The sequence below is a fragment of the Kogia breviceps genome, chromosome 2, assembly GCF_026419965.1.
Source record: "Kogia breviceps isolate mKogBre1 chromosome 2, mKogBre1 haplotype 1, whole genome shotgun sequence".
Lineage (NCBI taxonomy): Eukaryota > Metazoa > Chordata > Mammalia > Artiodactyla > Physeteridae > Kogia > Kogia breviceps.
Window position 1 is genome coordinate 107,493,635 of NC_081311.1, and position 24,687 is coordinate 107,518,321.

Below are 24,687 nucleotides of genomic sequence, written 5' to 3' on the forward strand. Positions count from 1 at the left end.
TTCTTTTGTAAAGACAGCAAATGAGGTATAATTTGGGGGAAGAAAGTGATATTAGTGCTTGTTAAGTTACACTATGATTATAATGCGACCATGAACCTTTTAATACAAAAGTATAAAATGTTTTAAAGCAATGTGGGAAGATTGTGAGGGGGTCAAAAGTAAAAGTTGTAGGCCACCAACTTGGGGAAGATACACTTTCTGTGATATGGTTGATCTTGATCCATTTTGAATGAATTTTTGTGTATGGTGTGAGGTAGGACTACAAATTCATTCTTTTACATGCAGGTATCCTTTTTTTTTTTTTTTTTAATCTCAGCACCATTTGTTATTCTTTCTCCATTGAATTGTTTTAGCACCTTTTTGACCATAAATGTAGAAGATTAGTTCTCAGTTTTCAATTCTCTTCCATTTATTTATTTATTTATTTTTAACATCTTTATTGGAGTATAATTGCTTTGCAGTGGTGTGTTAGTTTCTGCTGTATAGCTAAATGAATCAGCTATACATATACGTACATCCCCATATCTCCTACATCCCCATATCTCCTCCATCCCCATATCTCCTCCCTCCCACTGTCCCTATCCCACCCCCTAGGTGGACAAATATTCCATTGATTTATATGTCTGTCATTATGCCAGTAGTCCCACAATGCTTGATTATGTAACTTTGTAAAAAAGTTTTGAAATTGGGACATGTGAGTCCTCTAACTTCGTTATTCTCTTCCAAGATTGCTTGGCTTTTCTGGATCCTTTTTATTTCTATATGTAGTTTAAAATCAGCTTGCCAGTTTCTGCCAATAAACTAGCTTGGATTTTGATAGGGTTGTGTCAAATAGGTAGGTCAATTTGGCAATATGGGAGCATTGCCATTTTAACAATATTGAGAGGATGTCTTTAATATTTAGTGATTCATTTGTTGAAAAGTAATAAACTTATTGCTTGTTAACCTAAATACAGTTGAACCTCCATATCTGTTGGTTCCGCATACATGGATTCAACCAACAGTGAGTCGTAAAATAGTTTAAGAAAAAAAAATTTCCAAGAAGTTTCAAAAACAAGACAGCTTGCCATGTTTGGGAGACTATCTATATAGCATTTATATTATGTTTACAACAATTTACATAGTATTTACATTGCATTAGGTATTATAAATAATCTAGAGATGATTTTAAAGTATACTGGGGGATATTTGAAGGTTATTTGCAAATACTGTGCCATTTTATATGAGGCACTTGAGCATTCATGTATTTTGGCGTCCAAGGGGGATCCTAGAACCAATCCCCCATGGATATTGAGGGATAACTGTATCATATTTTATGAAAAATATATTTTAAAAATAAAAACATTATGAGAAGAATGGCATTGTCTTACATTTTTGCAGATCTCCATAATGTCTGGTTTATAAGAAGATAGCCGGGTTTTTGTTTTTTTTGTTTGTTTTTTTTTTTGTGATACGCGGGCCTCTCACTGCTGTGGCCTCTCCCGCCGCGGAGCACAGGCTCCGGACGCGCAGGCCCAGCGGCCATGGCTCACGGGCCCAGCCGCCCCGCGGCACGCGGGATCCTCCCGGACCGGGGCACGAACCCGTGTCCCCTGCATCGGCAGGCGGACTCCCAACCACTGCGCCACCAGGGAAGCCCTAGCCGGGTTCTTATATATGTTTTTGTATTCACTCTAATATGATATGTGGTTTTGGTAGAAACATAAGACAATTTGGCCTCATACAGATACATAGGGGAAAAGAGGAGGACCTAATGCACCCTTTGAAAGCATCTTGATGATCTGCAGTGGTCATTGGTCCATACTTTGAGAACAGCTTGTTCAGTGGAAAGAAATATGTTTGGAAACTCAGAAATTTGGTGAAAGTCACAAGTCTGCCACTTAACAGCTGATGTGATTTTTGAGCAAGTTATTTAGCCTCTCAGTCTTTCTTCTTCTGTAAAATAAGGATGATGACACCCCCTTTTAGGGTTTTTAAAAGGAGGAAACAAGATCATACTTGTAAAGTTTTGGGTATATAAAAACCACCAGAGAACTGAGGCTTGTCTTTTTTCATTTATATTTGTCCACCTCTATTCTATAGGATTAGCTCATTTTTATCCACTGAAAGTGTACATACCACAGCATGGTAACCTTCATGTAAATTTGGTTCATTGTATAGTATTTACTTAAAAGCTGAACTTTATTCAGACAATTTTCTACTGTCAGTCCTTTCAACTACATATTACGATAGCAAACAAGTAGAGAAGAGAAGAGCCAACAAAAAGGGTAAAGGAATTTCTCAGAAATGGGAGAGTAAGTTGATGTCTCCTTTAAGACCATTTGTTGCCTTACTGCATTCCTGCTATTAACTTTTGGAAGAATGAAAGAAAATGCAAAAATTCTGCCTTAAATTAGAGAATGGTTTTTCAGCATGTATTTTCCCAGTTAAAATTAATAAAATTAAATTAAAATATAAATGATTCCAAATCCTCAGTGATTGTATAAATATTGAACCAAATTTCAGATAGATATTATTGCAGTTTTTTTACGAAGCAGGTTGAGAAACAGAATGAGGTGTGGGGTCCAATTCGGACAGGGTGGTCAGGAAGACCTCTTGACATTGGAACAAACACCAGACTGAAATGAGGGAACGAGTCATGTGAGGGAAGAACAACATTCTGGGTAGGAGGAACAGAAAGTACAAAGGCCATGGCATGGGGGCATACTTGGATGGAGATGGAAATTACACTTGTTTACTGAAATTCAGCAGTGTTCTCCCAAAGACAGGATTTAAAGGAACAAGTACACTAAGAACACTCTGGAGTGTGGCTCTGGGGCTGTCAACTATGTATATTTAGTAGCTAAGTGAATCATTTCCACTGTAGATCCTCTTAATCCCAAATGTACTGAATTTTAAGGGACATTTGCAAACTCTAAACCCAAATCTTTAATCTCCACTTATCAAAGGTTTCTTGCCTTTTCAGTGCTAAACAAAGAGATGCGGTAGTTTTTCTTAAAATTACCTGCATTTACATAGACCAGTAGGTAAATTGTTGTATTGGAATGTGAGAGGTCATCTGGTCCAACTTTAGTGGTTCTCAAGGATCAGTCCAGTGACAGTTACCTGTGCACCTTTTCATAAAGTTAGCTGCTTTTCCTTTCCTTTTTTCTTTCAGGGTGTATTAGAATGGGGAGATGGGTACATACCCGACTGATGCCTTTTTGAGCAAGCTCTTGTGGGGACCTTACATGACAGGAAAATCAAGCAGATAATCATGTAGCCTTTACTTAAACTATTCTAGTGACAGGACTGCATTCTTAAGGGACTAGTCTCTACTATATGTCTATATGGTAGAGATAAATATATATATATTGGCTGGGGAGTGTAGGGAAGGATGGCATAGTCAGAGAAGAGGAGATCCAGCTGGTCCCAGACACAGTTGAAATGTTATCATAAAGGTGCATCAATATCAGTCACCTGTCCCTCTCCCCCTCCCTTCACACCCCCAGAGAACAGAAGTGTTGGTAGGGATGGGAGACTTTAGTTGCCCAGGCCCAAGACCCTCCTGCTTGGCCCTGTTGTCTAAAATGAGAGAAATTCGAGGACTAATCCTACAGATGTCCTCAGTAGGTACTCCGCCCCTTTATACCCCACCTGGCCGTTTAGCACCCTTCTTAGATTTGCTGGGTTATATTCCATATTGTTGTGGGCAGAGAAGCTACAGCTAGTCTTCAAAGCACATTAGATCTTGTCAGAGAACCAGGCAACTAGACCATAATGGTATCTTTGTGATTTTAGATTTTGTTTTACTCAGGGTGGTATGACCATAGGAAATGAAAGTCTTGGTGGACAGTTTTAAAATGTATTTTTATATCATTTTGATAACAGTCAAGTCGATTTGAAAAAAATGCTCAGATTTGAGTGTTTTTACTCAGGTAATATTGCCAACTTCTGTGTCTTTCGAAATCAAAAACATTTCATGTTTATTCAGTACACTCAACAGATTGTAAACTTTTGTTTGGGGTTTTTGTTTTTTTTACTGCAATAGAAAACTGAGAAGCTGAGCTATTGTAGAACTTGGTACATTTCTAAACTTAACTTTTCGGAAAGTTTATATATTTTTTAAACTTAAAAAAAAATCAAAACTGCATACACGAAAAAATCAAACAGTACAGTGGATCTGTAATTGATCATTATTTCCTTATCTACTGTTATTATCAGAATTGATGAGTCACTTGAAGAGAACTAGAATGTTCTTAGCATCAAAAGTCAAATGGATTCTTTTTTTTAAGTTTTTTAGAAGTTAATTTATTTAATTTATTCATTTTTGGCTGCACTGGGTCTTTGCTGCGCGCGGGCTTTCTCTAGCTGCGGCTAGCAGGGGCGTCTCTCCGCTGCGGTGTACGGGCTTCTCATTGCAGTGGCTTCTCTTGTTGCGGAGCACAGGCTCTAGGTGCGCGGGCCTCAGTAGCTGTGGCTCAAGGGCTCTAGAGCGCAGGCTCAGTATTTCTGACACACGGACCTAGATGCTCCGCGGTGTGTAGGATCTTCCCAGACCAGGGCTCGAACCTGTGTCCCCTGCATTGGCAGGCAGATTCCCAACCACTGTGCCACCAGGGAAGCCCAAATGGATTCTTTTTTAAGCTTCCATCAGTTCATCAAAATCCATGTCAATTTGTTTTGTTACACATTAGAAGCATGGATTTCCTGTTTTGGGGTGTTTTTTTTTTTTCAGTTTTCCTGGGGTTTCTAATTTTCTTTCTTTTTTTTCTGATTGACAAATAGTAATGTACCATCAACATATCCTCAAAGTTATTCAATGTCTCTTTCATGGAGGCCTCTTTCCCTCAGAGATTTTCTCTTGGATTCTGTATCCTGCTCTCATCCTGGGACTTGCCTTCACTGCCCTCCTAGGTTGAATCAACTGTTCGCTGGATCCTGTGGATCCTTCCTCTCTCTTGATTTTTACACTGATTTTGCCTGAAGTATCTTCCTAAGAAAGATTGCTTAGGAAGTAAAGCTTTGGAGACCTTATATGCCTGAGGTCTCTATTCTGGCATCATACCTGATTGGTAGCATGGAATGCTAAATTCAAAATCATTTTTCCCTTGTACTTAGACATAGCACTAGTGTCTTCTGGCATCTAGGTTGCTTTTCAGAGATATGCTGATGAAATTTTCCAAGCATACAAAAATTTTTGGATGACTCAATTCTATAATTATTAACATTTTGTTCTATTAGCTTTATCCTTTATCAATCTATCTTATTTTTTGATGCATTTCAAAATACATTACAAGGATCAGTATACTTCAGTCCTGAATGCTTTGGCTTGCATATAAGTAACTAGAATTCAGTATTTGGTTACATTTTTATAGGTGGATATGCATACAGAAAAATGCACAAATCACAAACATACCATTCAGTGAGTTTTTTACAAATTATATACATCCCTGTCTATCAAGATATAGAACAGTATCATCACCCCACGAAACAAGAACCAAAAGTTCTGATTCTTTTCCACCATATGTTACATTTTCCTGTACTAGGACTTACATAAATGGAATTATACAATGTGTATTCTTTTGTGTAAGACTTCTTTCACTTAGCATGTTTTTCAGATTTATTCAAGTTGTTGCTCGTATGAATAGTTTCTTTTATACTAGAACAGTATTTTATTGAGTAAATATATAGTTGGTGTTTCTGTTCTGTTGATGGCCACCTGTGTGCTGTTTCCGGTTTTTAGTTGTAAATGAAGCAACTCACAAGAGTATTTGAGAATAACTTTTAAATCTTCAAATTAGAAATACGTGCTGGGACTTCCCTGGTGGCGCAGTGATTAAAAATCCGCCTGCCAATGCAGGGACATGGGTTCAAGCCCTGGTCTGGGAAGATCCCACATGCCACAGAGCAACTAAGCCTGTGCACCACAACTACTGAGCCTGCGCTCTGGAGCCCCGTGTGCCTAGAGCCCATACTCTGCAACAAGAGAAGCCAGTGCAATGAGAAGCCTGCGCACTGCAACAAGGAGTAGCCCCCACTCACACAACTAGAGAAAGCCCGCATGCAGCAACGAAGACCCAAGGCAGCCATAAATAAATAAATAAATAGATAGATAGATAAATAGAAATACATACTAACATGCATTATACTGCACAGAAATACATTGGTTCATTTCTTCTTTATTTATTTATTTGGCTGCATCAGGTCTTAGTTGCAGCATGCAGGATCTTTCATTGCAGCACACAGACTTCTCCCTAGCTGTGGCAAGTGGGCTCCAGAGCACACGGGCTCAGTAGTTGCAGCACGCGGGCTTAGTTGTCCCCAAGGCACGTGGGATCTTAGTTCCCCAACCAGGGATCAAACCCGAGTCCCCTGCATTGGAAGGCGGATTCTTAATGACTGGACCACCAGGGAAGTCCTGTTTCATTTCTTCTTTTTCCATTCTTTTCCTAACTCTTGAAGTTTTGTTAATACAAAATTAACTCATAACTTAGCTGAGAATATTGTCATACTTTATATGATTTTTTGCTGTCCTCAGTAATATAAAGAGCAGGTAGGAAGATTATTTAAAATCATCCCCTCTTTTAAATTTTTTTAATATTTTTGTTGAAACTTTAAAATTAACCTGTTTTTTCTAGTCCACTGATTGACTTTAGGTAATTAGGTGTAATTAAGAGCATCTTTTCTTAGAAGTTAGTACTTCAGCATATAAAGTAATTGAATTTTAGAGATAGAAGTTTTTAAAGAATATGTTAGTCTGACACTGTATGTGAATCATCCTTGATCCAGAGAGGCATGACTTTTCGTTTTGCTTGCTTTTTTTTTTTTTTTTTTAATTTGGCTGCATTGGGTCTCCGTTGCGGCGTGTGGGATCTTTTGTTGTGGTCCGCGGGTTTCTCTCCGGTTGTGGCATGTGGGTTTTCTCTCTCTAGTTGTGGCGCGGGCTCCAGAGTGTGTGGGCTCTGTAGTTTGTGGCACACGGGCTCTCTAGTTGAGGCATGCGAGCTCAGTAGTTGTGGCACGCGGGCTTAGTTGCCCCGTAGCATGTGGGATCTTAGTTCCCCCACCAGGGATTGAACCCACGTCCCCTGCATTGGAAGGCGGATTCTTTACCACTGGACCACCAAGGAAGTCCTCACTTGCTTTTTTAACTTCACTTGCTTTTTTTTTTTTTTTTTTAATTAAAAAAATTAATTTATTTTTGGCTGCGTTGGGTCTTCGTTGAGGTGTGTGGGCTTCTCATTGCGGTGGCTTCTCTTGTTACAGAGCACGGGCTCTAGGCAAATAGGTTTCAGTAGTTGTGGTGCACGGGCTTCAGTAGTTGTGGCACTCAGGCTCAGTAGTTGTGGCTCACGGGCTTAGTTGCTCCGCGGCATGTGGGATCTTCCTGGACCAGGGCTCGAACCTGTGTGCCAATAGTCTGGCACTTGGAAACTGATTGGGTTTGGGGCCTCCAATATCCAGAAAACCTCCAGGACCTCTCCTAAGAAGGCAGTTTTCAGCTCTCCTTGCTGGATCCTTAAGTTCCTGATGGGAATCCTTGCAGAGAGCCATCCTGTTACCTTCAGGCAAAGGCAGATGAGGGCAGAGCTGAGGAATAGAACTTAACTGAGCCCTCGAGGCACTGTAAATCCCTGTTTTTAGTATTTAGGGAAGGTGAGTCCCAGAGGAGGAGGGAGGGAGAGAGACTGGGAGAGGAAGGCTGAGATACTCAGAGATGCAGAGATAGAGATGGAGGCTGACACCAGGAGGAGTTGCAGAGAGAGACAGAAGAGGAGGGAGTGAGGGAGGAAAAGAAACGAGACAGAGGAGGGTGGGAGAGAGGCAGTAAAAGAGGGGAGGGAGGAGAGAAACAGAAAGAGCCTCCACTTGCTTTTTATTTTTTATTTTTTTTTAAAATCTTTATTGGAGTATAATTGTTTTACAATAGTGTGTTAGTTTTTCCTTTACAACAAACTGAATCAGTTATACATATACATATGTTCCCATATCTCTTCCCTCTTGCATCACCCTCTCTCCCACCCTCCCTATCCCACCCCTCTAGGTGGTCACAAAGCACAGAGGTGATCTCCCTGTGCTATGCAGCAGCTTCCCACTAGCTATCTAATTTACATTTGATAGTGTATATATGTCCCTGCCACTCTCTCACTTCGTCACAGCCCACCCTTCCCCCTCCCCATATCCTCAAGTCCATGCTCGAGTAGGTCTGTGTTTTATTCCCGTCCTACCACTAATCTCTTCATGACATTTTTTTCCCTTAGAGTCCATATATATGTGTTAGCATACGGTATTTGTTTTTCTCCTTCTGACTTACTTCACTCTGTATGACAGACTCCAGGTCCATCCACCTCATTATAAATAACTCAGTTTCATTTCTTTTTATGGCTGAGTAATATTCCATTGTATATATGTGCCACATCTTCTTTATCCATTCATCTGTTGATGGACACTTAGGTTGCTTCCATGTCCTGGCTATTGTAAATAGAGCTGCAATGAACATTTTGGTACATGAGTCTTTCTGAATTATGGTTTTCTCAGGGTATATGCCCAGTAGTGGGATTGCTGGGTCGTATGGTAGTTCTATTTGTAGTTTTTTAAGGAACCTCCATACTGTTCTCCATAGCGGCTGTATCAATTTACATTCCCACCAGCAGTGCTCCACTTGCTTTTTAAATAAAGATTATTACTTCTATTTGTTGTAATTTTGGAATGGCAGTTTAAAATTTAAATATTTATTTATTTATTTATTTATGGCTGTGTTGGTTCTTCGTTGCTGCAAGTGGGCATTTCTGTAGTTGCAGCAACCGGGGGCTACTCTTCACTGCAGTTTGCAGGCTTCTTATTGTGGTGGCTTCTCTTTGTTGTGGCGCACGGGCTTTAGGCACGCGGGCTTCAGTAGTTGTGGCATGCAGGTTCAGTAGTTGTGGCTCACAGGGTCTAGAGCACAGACTCTAGTTGTGGCACACGGGCTTAGTTGCTCCGCGGCACGTGGTATCTTCCCGGACCAGGGCTCGAACTGTGTCCCCTGCATTGGCAGGCGGATTCTTAATCACTGTGCCACCAGGGAAGTCCCCAAGTTTAAAATTTTATATTCATGATATGGAGTGTTTTTTGTAGCTCTTTAAGTTTTGTTAAATCCATATGATAAATTAAGAATGACATTTTCCCATTGCCGTACCGCATTACACAAAGGATTTTATACTGTTATATCCAGTGTACACATACCACAGCTTTTTGTGAGTGTTGATTTTCTTTTTAATGAATGGTGATTTTGAAATTTAATTCAAGTGAAAAAAGAGTAAAGTGGTTTTTAGTATAGTATTCACGCTGTATTTGTGGCATACGAAAATTACTTCATGGCTTTTCTGAAAACTGCATACAGCTACACAACTTTTCGGTTGCATTTATTTACCTTACTACTAAAGTGGAAAACCCAATGATAAAACAGGTGACAGTGTTAAGAGGATTGACTTAAATGTTAAATGAAGCTTATATCTACTTTATTTGCATCTAACGCCTATAGTTTAATTTTAGAAAGGGCTTGTTTATCTTTTCTTGTGTCATTTTTTTCTTGGTTTATGTGACATTTGTGGAAATGCTTACAGAAATGCTAGTAAGGGATAATTGGTATTCTTGTTTGTGAAAGTTACACAAAGATCACAGAAATGGCTAGTAATTAAATTGCTTCTGTTCTCCATAAAGACACACCTCTGCCTTCAAGAGAAGCTCACGACTTATCTGGGACCCACTTGAGTCAGAATTTCCGTACTATAAATGGCTGCAGCTTCCATTTCCTTTTTCTCCTCATCCTACTTGCCCTCCTCTTCTTCCTCTAGTCTTTGGACAAACTTGCTTAAAGATAAGACAGGATTAATGGAACTATGATAAAGTAGAAACGAGTCCCAGTGGGTGGCCTTTTAAATTAAATATGTGAGGTTCCAAGGATTACATGAGATTGACACCTTCTAAATGCACAGTGGAGAACCAAGTGAAAGTTGGTGGTCAGATAACCATTAATTGAATTGCTTTTACTTAGCCTATCATAAAATTTGAATGCAAGCATTTTTGTCTTGCCCTCATTTCTCTCACAGCTTTTCACTTGGCATCCTATACTTCAGAGATATTAAATTATTTAACTAAAGTTAACATAACCAGTTAATGGCCCAGCCAGGACTGTATACTCCAAGTCCAGCTTTATACTATATCAAGGATAAAGGAATTAATCAGGTCATTTAATGTGCCTATTTTTTTAGTCCCAGAATGTAATAAGGGCATGTTTATTGGGGAATATTTCAAAGTATATAGCTTTTCAGAGAAATTACTATCAGACTCCATACTTTGTTCTTCTAGACTTTATAATGTTACTCCTAGAACTGCCAGTCGCTTAAAATTATTTACTCATGTACTTAAAAGACCTTTCCTCTTGTCCCCTGCATTGGCAGGTGGATTCTTAACCACTGCGCCACTAGGGAAGTCCCCTGATGTGGGCTTTTTAAAGGGTTAGTATAAAACCTGACATATAAATCATGTTGAAATTTATTGGCCAATGTTGACTTTTTTATGCTGATATTTTTTATAATATAGCTTTATTGAAATATAATTCACATACCATAAAATCCACTTAAGTTTACAGTTCATTAGGTTTTAGTATATTCACAAAGTTATGCAGCATCACCATAATCTAGTTTTAGAATATTATCATCATTTCAAAAAGAAGCCCCTATCCATTAATAATCATTCTCCATGTTCTTTTCCCCTTCCCTGTGGCCCTAGACAACCTCTACTTTTAGTCTCTATAGGTTTGCCTCTTCTGGAATTTTCATATACATGAAATCACACAGTATGTCATTTTTAGTGACTGTCTTACACTTAAGCATGAGGTTTTTAAGGTTCATCCGTGTTGTAGGGTGAATCAGTACTTCATTCCTTTTTGTGGCTGAATAATATGCCACTGTATGAATATAACACATTTTTTTTATCAGTTCATCAGTTGAGGGACATCTGAGTCGTCTCTACTTTCTCAACAATTATAAATGACACTGCTATAAACATTCTTGTACAAGTGTTTGTATAAACATGTTTTCATTTCCCTTGGGTGTATACCTATCAGTGGAATTGCTGGGTCATATGATAACTCTGTTTAACCATTTGAGGAACTCATCAACTGTTTTCTAGAGTAGCTGCACCATTTTGCATCCCCAGCAGGAATATAAGAGGATTTCTGTCTTTCCACATGCTCATCAGTTCTTGTTATTGTCTATCTTTTTGATTATAGCCATCCTAGTGGATGTGAAGTAATATCTCCTTGTGGTTTTGATCTGCATTTCTCTAATGATTAAAGTTGTTGAGAGTCTTCTCCTGTGCTTCTTATTGGCCACTTGATTTTATGTGAACTTTGATATCTAAATGTTGTTTGTGTAGCTCTTATGCACTCTACAGTTAATCAGTATATAGGTGCTGTATTCCATGTAAAATACCAGTATGTATACAAACACATTAAAGGATTAGCTCTAAGACATATTGGAGAATTGGAGTGATTCATCAGTGTTTTCCAAACTTAACTGATAAATAGGTCAGTTACTACTTTGCCGGGGATAGTCCCAGTTTATGCCTGTTGTCCTGGCTTAATTATAAAAGTGCCATCTTTCACTCTGAAGTATGCCCTGATTTGGACAATAAATTATATGGCCAACCTACTGACAATTAACCTAGAGTACTTATTTAAGTACACACTTGCTATCTACTAAATTAGAAGCTCCAGAAGAAAGGGGCTTGAAACTATGTTTCTAGCAATTTCAAGGTCAAGCACATTTGTAATGTATCATTCTAGCAGAATGGTGTTGCTCTATGACCCCAAACCCATTATCATTGTTTTAGTGGGACAGTGAGTTCCAAGTTAAAATTGCAGAGAAATAATCTAACCTGATAGCCTAGCACCACCCATCTCCTTAAAGTGATGATGGGAGGAGTATCAACGTGCACATTGGACTGGCTTGTAGGGGCCGGAGGGCATGAGACAGTAAGTAAAGTGAAATAATTTACTGGAAGTAGGATGATCTCAGGACAGAGCTCTAGTAAGAGGCAGTGAACGACGCTGAGCTTCTCAATAGTATTTTCCTTTGAGTTAGGTGAGAGTAAGAGAAGAATTCATGAAGGTGTTCTTCATACCTGAGAACTAGGAGCAAGAATTAATGGGGATGGAGGGAGGCGGAAGAAGTACTTTCGGACTTTGAGGCTATGTTAGAAGATAGAATGTAGTACTGTTGGGTTTTATTTATTTGGGGGTCAGTGAGATTTGGTAATGTTTGCACATAGGGTTGTTTATAAGCCAAGCACTTGTAAGATATCTGTATAACTTATAAGATATCTGTACAATAGATGTCAGAGATGCCCATCTGGGTTTTAAGATATATTTTTTTGTTAATTGTACAGTTTTTGTCTTCAAGATGAATGAACACATTTGACTCAGTACAAAGTAATATGCATTAATTGTGGAGGGTCTTGTGCTGAGCCATTCATACTTGCTTATATGATTGATTACCTTTTAGCACCAATGCAACATAGTTAAGAAATAAGAAATGGCTTAAAAGGTAGGAGTTTATGTGTATCCCAGCATAGCTGTTGCCTCATGATGTCTCCATTAGCCGGAAACTTGAGCTAACTCTTATTAGCTATGATACCAAGCAACACTGCCTTAAATCTCAGTGCCCACACTATAGTAGCTCATCCGGAAACTCTTTGGATGGGGGGAGGAACTTTTTTAAAGCTTTATTGAGGTACAATTGATGTACAGTCAGCTGTATTCAAAGTGTATATTTTGAAGGTGAGCTGGTTTTCTAATTGATGCTCTGGCAAGTCTGCCATTATAATTTGTCTTCTAAGCATACAGTCACTGAGTAGAGAAATGAAATGACCCATTAATTTAACTTGAGGAAATCATTGCAAATTATGCACGGGAAGAAGATTACATTGAGTTGTTGTAAAGACTTACCATATTTATAGAGCAGGTACTCTTCTCTCCAAAATTCAAGAGCTAGTGACTTTTCATTTGTACATATTTAGCTGAGCGAATGGAGCAAATAATTACATGCCAGATTAAGGACATGGTATAATAAATGCTTGAGAAGTTCCAAAGAGTAAGGAATGGCTGGACTGGATTTAGGGAACGTTGTGAGGAAGAAGGTAGATCATGAAAACGTAGAGCAAACAGTAAGTTGGAGTTTGAGCTAGAGCTTGGAGAATAGATGTGATTGGCCAGGCAAAAATGGGTGGAAGAGCATTCTAGATGAAGAGAGGAGCAGCGGTGAGTACAGGTGATGAAAGGTGAATTGCCTAGCTTGCCTGTGGTCTAGAATGGATGAGGGAAAATCACAGTGGAAAGTTAAATTTGATCAAAATAGTAGAGGATTTAAAATACCAAACTGAAGGATTGACTTGTGTCCTTTGAGTCAAGGGGAGCTACTGGAGATTCTTTTGAGCAAGATACTGTTGATACAGATTTCATTGCCTTATTGTTACTGGGACTCTGTTTCTATGTCACCTCTTCCTCTTTATGCTGTAGACCTTTTTCCTTTCCTACTTCCACTGTGGTTGTCAGGAAATTTATTTTTAAATTGTCTCTGATAGTCAATCTGTCACCTCTTTATTTTTCTAAGTATTGTCAAATCTCTCTACTTATAATAAAGTAATAATACCAAACCTAGAAGAGAGTGGGAGAGAAAGATATATCATTACTATTATAGAATTAGAGTATGGCTTAATTTAGAAAATATTATGATTTTTCAAGTAATATGAATGGTAGGCAACATTTGGAGTCCTGAAAGATTCAAAGATATTGGGTCCTCCTTGTATGTGATGATCCAAAGTTATACTGTTTCGTTACTTTTTTTTTTTAATTGAAGTTTAGTTGATTTACAATATCGTGTTAGCTTCAGGTATACAGCACAGTGATTCAGTTATACATATACATATATATATTCCTTTCAGATTCTTTTCCCTTATAGGTTATTATAAAATATTGAGTATAGTTCCCTGTGTTGTACAGTGGGTCCTCGTCATTACTTCTTGATCTTTATTTTAAAATATATGTATTTAGAGAATAAAGCACATTCAGCTTAAGAATATCCCCCCCCTTTTTTGGAATGTCAAAGGATCTCTAGAAGTTATGAATGTAGAGTTGAGGGTAAAATGAGAAGAGTATTTTCCTATTCTCATCTCATTGTTTGATTTCTTAATTCAGATATACAACTAAAAACTTTATTTAAAATATGAAGAAATATACATAAGCAGTTCAACTGTTTATCTTAAAGCCAAATTCATGACCCTAAGTGGTGGAAATGCTTTACTTTTAAAGGGTTATGAGAATCTAATCGTGCAGGTTTTTTCACAGCAGTCAGTCACTGGATTATGTGTGCTTTTAACATTTTTAGGCTTTTATATTAATTTTCTATTTTCATTTTTGTTATTATATTACCCTTTTTTTTATTTCCTAGGAATTAATTGTCCTTAAATGTAACATGGCATAAATTATTTTCATTTAATTTCCTATGGAAGAAAATAATAAGCATTTGAGACTCTCTGATTTGATTCCACTCTATTGTTCACTCATTTGTTTAATCAGCCATTCCTTGAAAAAAACATTTACTGAATACTTGCCATGTGCCAAGCCCTGGCTTTGAGAATACAAAAATCAATGATATATACTTTTGCCCTGGAGGAGCTCAATCTAATAAGTCATTACAAATCCACTTGGTAAGTTGGGGGAAGGGTAAGCTGTGACAAAGTGAGAGAGTGTCATGGACATAAATACACTAACGTAAAATAGATAGCTAGTGGGAAGTAGCCGCATAGCACAGGGAGATCAGCTAGGTGGTTTATGACCACCTAGAGGGGTAAGGTAGGGAGGGTGGGAGGGAGGGAGATGCAAGAGGAAAGAGATATGGGAACATATGTATATGTATAACTGATTGAGTTTGTTATAAAGCAGAAACTAACGTGCCATTGTAAAGCAATTATACGCCAATAAAGATGTTAAAAAAAAAACAACACCCCAGAAGTGTACTCTCCCATGTGTTTTCCTGTGGCATTATATATATGTGTGTGTGTGTCATTTTCATATCAGTTATTACTCTGTACCTTGATTATGTGTAGTTCATCATGTACACAACTCTAACCTCTGCTACCACCTGCCTTTCCCCTACACCCAGTCAGAGACACTGCTCCATTTTAAAATTACCTGAGTCAAAAACTTTGTCAGCTTGATTATAATACCTTGTACACAGTTGAACTTAATAAATGTTTGTATATTTGAATATAATTATATATCTTGTATTGATTTGAGATAATAGTAGAGATCAAACTTACAGCTCAAGAAAAAATATTTAGAAACAGATTTAGAAAAATAAACTTCCTTTTCAAAAATTCAGAGATATTCCACTTCAAGTTAAAATTCTGTCAAAACTTTGGCTTGCATAAAATTTCTCTCCTTTATGTCTACGATAAAAAGTGATTACAGGGCTTCCCTGGTGGCGCAGTGGTTGAGAGTCCGCCTGCCGATGCAGGAGACACGGGTTCGTGCCCGGGTCCGGGAAGATCCCACATGCCGCGGAGCAACTAAGCCCGTGAGCCACGGCCGCTGAGCCTGTGCGTCCGGAGCCTGTGCTCCGCAACGGGAGAGGCCACAACAGTGAGAGGCCCGCATACCGCAAAAAAAAAAAAAAAAAAAAAAAGTGATTACAGTCTGAGAGCTGGGAGATTTTATTGAATGAGCTGATGACTCACTCCTAATGTCCGTATCCCAGTGAATTACCTTGTCCCAGTCTCAACACTGGCCTTAGTTGATTTGAGCATGAGCCCTGAACTGTCCTTATCCTTCCTGATAGTCTCAGTTTTTTCCTCTAGGCTGAGGCATGTCTTCAGGGCTGCTTGAGGAACTTGTGCTTCTGCCTAGTTAAGAGAATTGATTTTCAAAACTATGCTGTTTAACATGGTCCTGTTTTGAATTCTGCCATAGAAGGAACTGGTAATGTAATTGCCGAGTCTAAAGAATAGTAACCCGAAAAAAAAGGTTTTGTAGTATGCTTTTGTTCTGTCAAGCCATATTAAAATTACCTCAGTGGGCTTCCCTGGTAGCGCAGTGGTTAAGAGTCCGCCTGCCGATGCAGGGGACACGGGTTCGTGCCCTGGTGTGGGAAGATCCCACGTGCCGCGGAGCGGCTGGGCCCGTGAGCCATGGCCGCTGAGCCTGCGCGTCTGGAGCCTGTGCTCCGCCACGGGAGAGGAGACAACAGTGAGAGGCCCGTGTACCGCAAAAATAAATAAATAAATAAATAAAAAATAAAATTACCTCACTAAAGAACCTTTTCGGAGGGCTGGCTGCCTGCTCACCCATTTTGTTTCACGGTAAACTCTCCCTGCGGTCTTACTTCACTGAGGCCAGTGTCCTGACCTTCGTTTCTGGGTCATCCACATGGTCTCCTTTTTAGGCTTTTTCTGATAGGTGGGGGCTGTTGAAAGAAGATAGAGAACTAAGCAGGTTTAACCTTTTGAAAAAGTGTTCATCACTTTCTGCTTTGACTTGGTGATTGTAATCCTTTTATATATAACTCTCTCTCATATTTACAAACTTGCATTTACGAATTGTCTTTTCTTCTCTCTCTTTAAGCCCCTGCCACCTCCTACCCTTTTTTGTCGTACATAAATTTCTCTCTTCTCTTAGTGAAGATATTGGGACTATTTATTATAGTTTGGGGGTCACCGAATTAACCGTGGGTAATTTAAAAGTCTCTCTCAATACTTTTCCTCTTTTTTCTTCTACCAGTCTCAACTGAAGAGGTGTCCCTTTTCTTCAAACCTACTCCAGCTCTCTTTAGAATGTGTTGATTCCTAACTGTGTACCAGGGACTATGATAGGATTTCTCGGAGACCCTGTAAGGATTAGGGTAGAATTCCGACTTGCCCTTAAGAAGCTTAATGGCCTGTGTTTGTGATCCCATTTCCTGCTCCTTCCATTGTTTGTTCTCAAACTTGTCATTTGTGCATTTTTCTTTGTACTTCTAGAATTAGAGAAATTTTAAATGGGAAGGGAAAAGATTGCTTTCCCTCAGGGAGATAAGAGGAGGGAGTGTCTTTCAAATGATACCTTTTCTTTCTTCCCATTTGAGAAGATTTCAGAATGGAGTATATTATATCTCTCGGGCTCTCAGGTGTGTGGTGGCAGGAAGAAAGGCTGAAGCTCTCTGCTGTGGTAAGGATTCCTGTATCTGATTTATTAATCCCAGTCTTTCACCAAGTTTAAATCCAGTAATTCCTTATTTCACACATATGAGCTATATATGTGTGTGAAATTTATATATATTTTGACTCCAATTATCTGTATACCAGTACAATCTTATTAGAATGTGGTACTAATATATAGTTAATATGTGCTCTCATTTACTTCTATGAGTTTGTGTGTCTGCAGTCCTAAACATAGGGCAAAAAACATCTTGATACTGTTGGTGGGTGAAGTTTTTGTTTTTTGTTGTAGTGAAATACACATAACAAAAGTTACCATCTTAACCATTTTTGTGTACAGTTCTGATGTTAAGTATATTCACATTGTGCAACCAATCTCCAGAACTCTGGCAAAACCAAAACTCTATACCTATTAAATAACAACTCCCCATTCCCGTCTTCCCCAGCTTTTGACAGCAAGCATTCTATTTCTGACTCTGTGATTACTCTAGGTACCTCAGGTGGAATCATACAGTGTTTGTCTCTTTGTGGCTAGCTTGTTTCGCTTAGCATAATGTCCTCAAGGTTTATCCTGTTTTAGCATGTCAGAATTTCCTTCCTTCTTTTTTAAGGCTGAATAATAATCTGTCTTCTGTATATAACACATTTTGTTTATCTGTTCATCTGTTGATGGACATTTGGGTTGTTTCCCACTTTTGGCTATTGTGAATAATACTGCTGTGAACATGGGTATACAAATATCTCTTTCAGACCTCACTTTCAGTTCTTTGGGGTATATAACCCAGAAGTGGAATTACTAGATCATATACTACAGACATACTTCTTTTTATTGCACTTCACATACAGCGTTTTTTACAAATTGAAGGTTTGTGGCAACCCTTTGTCGAGCAAGTCTACCAGCACCATTTTTCCAACATTTGCTCACTTTGTCTCTGTGTCTTATTTTGGTAATTCTCGCAATATTTCAAACTTTTCATTATTATATTTGTTATGATGATCTTTGATGTTACTAATACAACTCGCTAAAGGCTCAGATGAGAGCATGTTTTAGTGATAAAGTATTTTTTTTATTTATTTACTTTTTGGCTGCGTTGAGTCTTGGTCGCTGCACGTGGGCTTTCTCTAGTTGGCAGCAAGCAGGGCCTGCTCTTCATTGCAGTGCTCGGGCTTCTCATTGCAGTGTCTTCTTTTGTTGTGGAGCATGGGCTCTAAGTGCGCGGGCTTCAGTAGTTGTGGCATGCAGGCTCAGTAGTTGTGGCACACAGGCTCAGTAGTTGTGGCGCATGGGCTTAGTTGCTCTGCAGCATGTGGGATCTTCCCAGACCAGGGATCAAGCCCATGTCCCCTGCTTTGGCAGGCGGATTCTTAACCACTGTGCCATCAGGGAAGTCCCAATAAAGTATTTTTTAATTAAGGTATATATATTGTTTTTTAGGCATACCATTACACACTTACTAGACCACAATATAGTGTAAATATGACTTGTGCACTGGGAAACCAAAGTGTCTGTTTGACTCACTTTACTGCAATATTCACTTTATTATGATGGTCTGGAACTGAAACTGCAGTGTCTCTGAGGTATGTCTGTAATTCAGTTTTTAAATTTTTGTGGAATTACCATACTATTTTCCACAGTGCCTGCACCATTTTACATTTCCACCAGCAATGCACAGGAGTTCCAGTTTATCCACATTCTCACCTACTCTTTGTTATTTTCTGCTCTCTTAATAGTAGGTATCCTAATAGGCGTGAGGTGTTATCTCTTTGTTGTTTTTATCTGCATTTTCCCTAGTGATTATTGAGGTTGAACATCTTTTCATGTGCTTGTTTGGCCATTTGTATATTTAATTTGGAGACATTTCTGTTCCTTTTCCCTTTTTAAAAAAAATTTATTTATTTGTTTATTTATTTTTGGCTGCGTTGGGTCCTTTGTTGCTGCGTGCGGGTTTTCTCTGGCTGCATCCAGTGGGGGCTACTCTTCGTTGCAGTGCGCAGGCTTCTCATTGCGGTGGCTTCTCTTGCTTTGAAACATGGCCTCTAGGCGCACAGGCTGTAAAGCACAGGCTCAGTCGTTGAGGCGCATGGGCTTAGTTGCTCCGTGGCATGTGGGATCTTCCCAGACCAGGGCTTGAACCCGTGTCTCCTGCATTGGCAGGCAGATTCTTAACCACTTCACCACCAGGGAAGTCCCCTCCTTTTCCTATTTTTGAATGGGGTTGTTTGGGTTTTTTGTTGTGTTGTAGGTGTGTTTTGTTTTTATCATAGCTTTCTTGGGCTTCAGTTTTAAGTAATACTTTCAAAAAATCAGACTCTATTATTATTTAATGACACACAAAATGTGTTAAAACGTGCTGTACATGTAACTAGAAGCCTAAATATTGGGTCCTTTTTAAAGTAATAGTATAATGAGCATTAGTATTTTTTTATTAACAACAATCGAAGCTATTTATCAAAATAAAATTAAATACTATATAGCTTCAAGCTGTTTCCAGAGGTCTACGTTAGACATGCAAAAATACTCCGTATATGTGGTTTTCAGATTAACTAGTGTTCAGTCGATTCTTTTTTTAAAATAAGTTTATTTTTTAAATTTATTTTATTTTGTTATTTATTTTAGGTTGCGCCAGGTCTTAGTTGCGACAAGCGGCTCCGTAGTTGCGGCACATGTGCTCCTTAGTCGTGGCATGTGAACTCTTAGTCGCAGCATGCGTGTGCGATCTAGTTCCTGACTAGGGATCAAACCCGTGTTCCCCCACATTGGAAGGCGGATTCTTAACCACTGCAACACCAGGGAAGTCCCCCGTCAATTCTTAGTAAATCAATCTAAGAGTATAGTATAATTACAAGATTTTTAAATTCTTGATTAGAATTCTGCCTTAATAGATGTTTAAGAAGGCTTATAAATTTATAACTTGATTTTTTACAACTCAGTCATATTCAGGTTAAAAGTGTCAAGCATCTAAGAAATGCTGATAACAAAATTCAGATACCTGTTAGTTGGCTATAATTATTTTAGTCTATAAATCTGGGGTAAGTTCAGTTTTTAAAAAATTTTTATTTATTTTTTGGCTGCATTGGGTCTTTGTTGCTGCTCGCGGGCTTTCTCTAGTTGTGGTGAGTGGGGGCCACTCTTTGTTGTGGTGTGCAGGCTTCTCATTGCCATGGCTTCTCTTGTGGCAGAGCATGGGCTCTAGGCATGCGAGCTTCAGTAGTTGCAGCACGCGGGCTCAGTAGTTGTAGCTCGCAGGCTCTAGAGCACAGGCTCAGTAGTTGTGGTACACGGGCTTAATTAGTGGTAATTAGCAATATAGTTATCTTAAGATAGTATTTTATTGTTGTTGGTTTGCTTCTGTTTTTTTGTTTGGGTTTTTTGTTTTTACTTTACTAATGTGGAAGTTATGCACTCTTTTTATTTCTTTTAGTGATTACCCTTTTTAACCATTCATTTTTAACGTAAGTATATCTTTAGTGTCTTATTGTCCTTCCCATACAATACCAAGGGTCTTTGAACTCTTACCTCTTATTAGTTTTTTCTTGTTCCTTTAATTATAAGCAACAGAAATCCAAAGCATACTAACTCAACAAAAAGGGAAATTCCTAACTCATATGAATGCTATGTCCAGTCCTCACATGGTATTATCTGCCTCTTATGTCCTCTCTGCAGGCATTCTGTAGACAACTTCATCCATGTTACCAGGAAAAATTGGTTGCCTATAAATCCTGGCTTACTTGGTCCTTAGAGCTCTTGATCCCTGTAGGAATGAGCTGGTGACAAGCAAGATCTTATGGCACATTCTGAGTGACCCAACTTAAGTCACAAGTTCAACCCTGAAATGTGTCCAGTATAGTTCATGGTATATAGTATATGCCTAGGTCATGTTCTCACCCCTGGGGCTGGAAGTGGATGTTGAGTCAAGTGCAGGGTAAGGCCACTGGTGAGTGGTGAAATAGAAGAAATAGAGGAACAGGGCATTCAATAGACAGAAGTAACAGAGTACAGTATATATATATAGTCATCATTCATTGAACAAAATAATGGACCCATAAATGAAGGAATGTTACAGTCCAAAATAAATTTTGACATAAGATCTTAGAATACATTAGCCCTATATTTCTTCAAATTGAGGCCTGGAGTCTACAGTGCTGGAGAAGTACACATTTTAAGAGATTCAGTGTGGTAGATGTCATTAAATGATAATGAGTTGGGGTGGGGAGGAATAACAAAACAGTAGAAATATTGAATTATAGTTTAATTCGTTCAAGTGTAATGACAATTCTATAAGCACACATCACTTTTCACATGCAAGAAAGGCATATTATGTGGTAGCTAAGACTGCAGACAGATCAGTACTGTCCAATAGAACCTTGTACAATGATGGAAATGTTCCATATCCTCACTGTCCAACATGGTAGCCACTAGTCACATGTGGCTACTGAGCCCTTGAGATGTGGCAGTGCAACTGAAGAACTGAATTTGTAATTTTATTTAATATTAATTAAATTTAAACAGCTACATGAGCTAGTAACTACCTTATAAGATAGCACAGCTCACTAGACTTGGAATACCTTGAATAGTATCCTGCCCCCTCTATTTGATAGCTTTAAGGCATTAGGCATTTTACAAAACTCTCCTTGCCTTTATTTCCCCCATCTGTAAAATGGGGTAAATATATATTGATACCTATCTCAGTGGGTTATTTTGAGGATTAAATGGCTTAATTCATGTACATGTTTGGCACTCACTATCTTAGTTTGGGCTACTATAACAGAATACCACAGACTGGGTGGCTTGTAAACAGCAGAAATGTATTGCTCACAGATTTGGATTGGAAGTCTCAGATCAGGGAGCCAGTATGATTGGGTTCTGGTGAAGGCCTTCTTCTGGGTTATAGATTTCAGACTTCTTGCAGTGTAGAAGGCCTAGGGAACTCTGTGGGGTTTCTTTTATAAGAGCCCCAGTTCCATTCATGAGTGCTCCATGAATTATGGGCTTATGGCCTAAGCACCTTCCAAAGGCCCTACCTCCTAACACCATCACATCGGATTAAGATTTCAACATAAGGATTTTAGGGGGACCAAACATTTAGACCATAGCACCTGCTGTACCACACTCAAGTGTTAGTCATTATCATCTTTATTGTCCCCATCCTTTCACCACCTTGGAATGGAAGCTAAAGAAATGAGGGGCCAGTAGTCCAACAATTAAAATTTTTTACTGGAGGTCTTTGGAACTGTAATACTTGGGCTATTTATTGATAATGTACATATTCTTGTTCACTGAGTACAGAAAATGGGGTTAAAATGTAGCTTGGGGAGATTTAGGGAAGAAATTTGTGTATTGTTAGTTCTTGGAATTGGTTGCCAAGGGAGATGGAGAAATTTTTAGTTTTATCAAACCAAGGTCCCTGAACATACTTCATGGTGACTTGGTCAGTGTTTTCCATTTTTAAGGTGGGTAAATGTAGTTTTAAATCTTTATAAGCGATAATCATGTTTTTAAAAATACTTTTAAACAGTTTCAGGTTATTTGCCAATAATACCTGTGGCCTTCCTAATAGAAATGTTTAGCAGATCTTTAAGGAAAATTCATAAGGACTTCTTTGAAAGTCAAAATACAATTACACAAAACTTAGAGGTTACTACTTTTTAATATACTTCCGTTTTAAAATCATTTGTTTAATGAAACCTTAAAACCAAAGTACCTTTATCACTGGTGTTCATGATTTCACAAAATATGTTACTTGTCATCCTTATTTTCATTCTTTAATACCAGTTTAATATTTTGTGCCCTAAAATGTTTTGAGATGTTGGAATAATCACTGGATTCATTTTGTATTCTGATTTCCTTGATTTTTGTAATTTTTTTCCATCAATTCTGTAATTTAATATTTTAGACAGTTGTTTCGTAGTTCATTGTGTCTTATTGCTAGTAACTTGAAAGATCTATCCCAATGAATGTTTGAAGTGTGCCCTGACAGAGACCTTTAGCCTTTTGAAATGTGCAGGTGAAATCATTTTCAAGTTTTTAGCTTTCTCATAGTTATATTGGTGAGCTTTGTTTAGTTGAGTTAAATATTTTCGTGCATCCTCTTATTTAATTTCTCATACCTCCTTCCTCATTTTTCATATTGACAGTTGATTATTAACATCTTATGTAAGGGCAGTCCTTTTTTTGTGATTTGCTTGCGAGGTGTACACTCTTAAAATTGTTTTTCTGTCTTCCTAGTATAACAGCATATTCTGGTACAATTAATTTCCTTTTTTTTCCCTGTCATTTTTAAGTATTTCTTACTATATTTATATAGTTTCCTCTTGTGCCTGACAGATTGGAATAGAGTAGGTATGTTGACTTATGTGTGTTTTTTAAAACAATTTTGAACTATGAACTAATTTTTTAATGCTTGGTATGTTTGTGTAAATGAAGTCTTCTTAAAAGTAATGAAACATTCACTTGCTAGATTAAAGGAAAAAGAGATACTCTAATTTATGTCTTTTAGTATGCCCAGTAGATATGGCTAAACAATCTATAAAATATTTCACTATCATCATGTATAATTCGGCTTGCAGCTGTTCCATACTTACTAAATCAATTCAGTGAGAAGTGATGAGATTTTGAAATGACCAAATTACAAAGTTTTCCCTGCAGTAATGACATAGAACTTATTTTATTTTCATTTACAAAGTCAGTACACATACATATTTTTCTGCAAGACCTATCAGTTCTTCTGTTCCAATCATGTAATGTTTAAAATTTCAGGTTTTTATGATTCATTAGTAACATTGTGGGCATACTAAAATTCGAAGGCTATGCAAACTAAAGAATTTAATCTAGACATGCTGCAGATGATATTTACGTTCCTTTGTCTTACTTCTAACTCAAACATAAAGCATTTTTACTCTACCACCAGCTGTGATATTTTGATACATTCTTTCTAAATCAATTTTAAAACCACTTCATTAAGATTTATACTAAAAATGAAAATTATAGTTGAAATATATAGAATCATAGAATCTCTGAGTTAGAATAAAATATACAAGCAGTGATGGAGACTTACAGTGCTTTCCCATGCCGGTGTTCTTCTGCTTCCTTGGGCATCTGGAACAGCACACTTCCCAGCCCCGTTGCAGTTAGGTGGTGCCGCCTGACTCCTTCTGGAGTGTGAGCAGAAGAGACCACGGTGGAAGCTAGGTGTTGAGATGGCAGAGCCACTTTGAGAAAGAAGCAAAGAGCCACAAGATGGAAGTAGCTGAATCTGAGTCACTGTATGAAAGGCAGATGGTATATTTTAGGCTTTGCAGACCACATACCATTTCTGTCACGCATTCTTTTGTTGTTGTTGTTTTATATTGTTTTCACAGATCTTTAAAATGAAAAAGCCATTTGTAGCTCAAAGGACATATGAAAACAAGTCGTGGACCCTAGGTTACTAACTGTACTAGACAGTCACCTGACTGGTATCAAACATGTAG

The 24,687-nt window shown here is 38.2% G+C and overlaps 1 protein-coding gene across 1 annotated transcript in view; it reads right to left on the reverse strand.

Moving 5' to 3' along the window:
- ZRANB3 (zinc finger RANBP2-type containing 3) overlaps positions 1-24,318 on the reverse strand; it is a 285,790-nt gene extending 261,472 nt beyond the window's left edge. Inside the window, exon 1 of the mRNA XM_067025920.1 lies at positions 24,273-24,318. Within this exon, the coding sequence (XP_066882021.1) occupies positions 24,273-24,313 (41 nt within the window). The 5' untranslated portion in view covers positions 24,314-24,318. The remainder of the gene's footprint in view (positions 1-24,272) is intronic.
- Between the last annotated feature and the right edge of the window lie 369 nt (positions 24,319-24,687).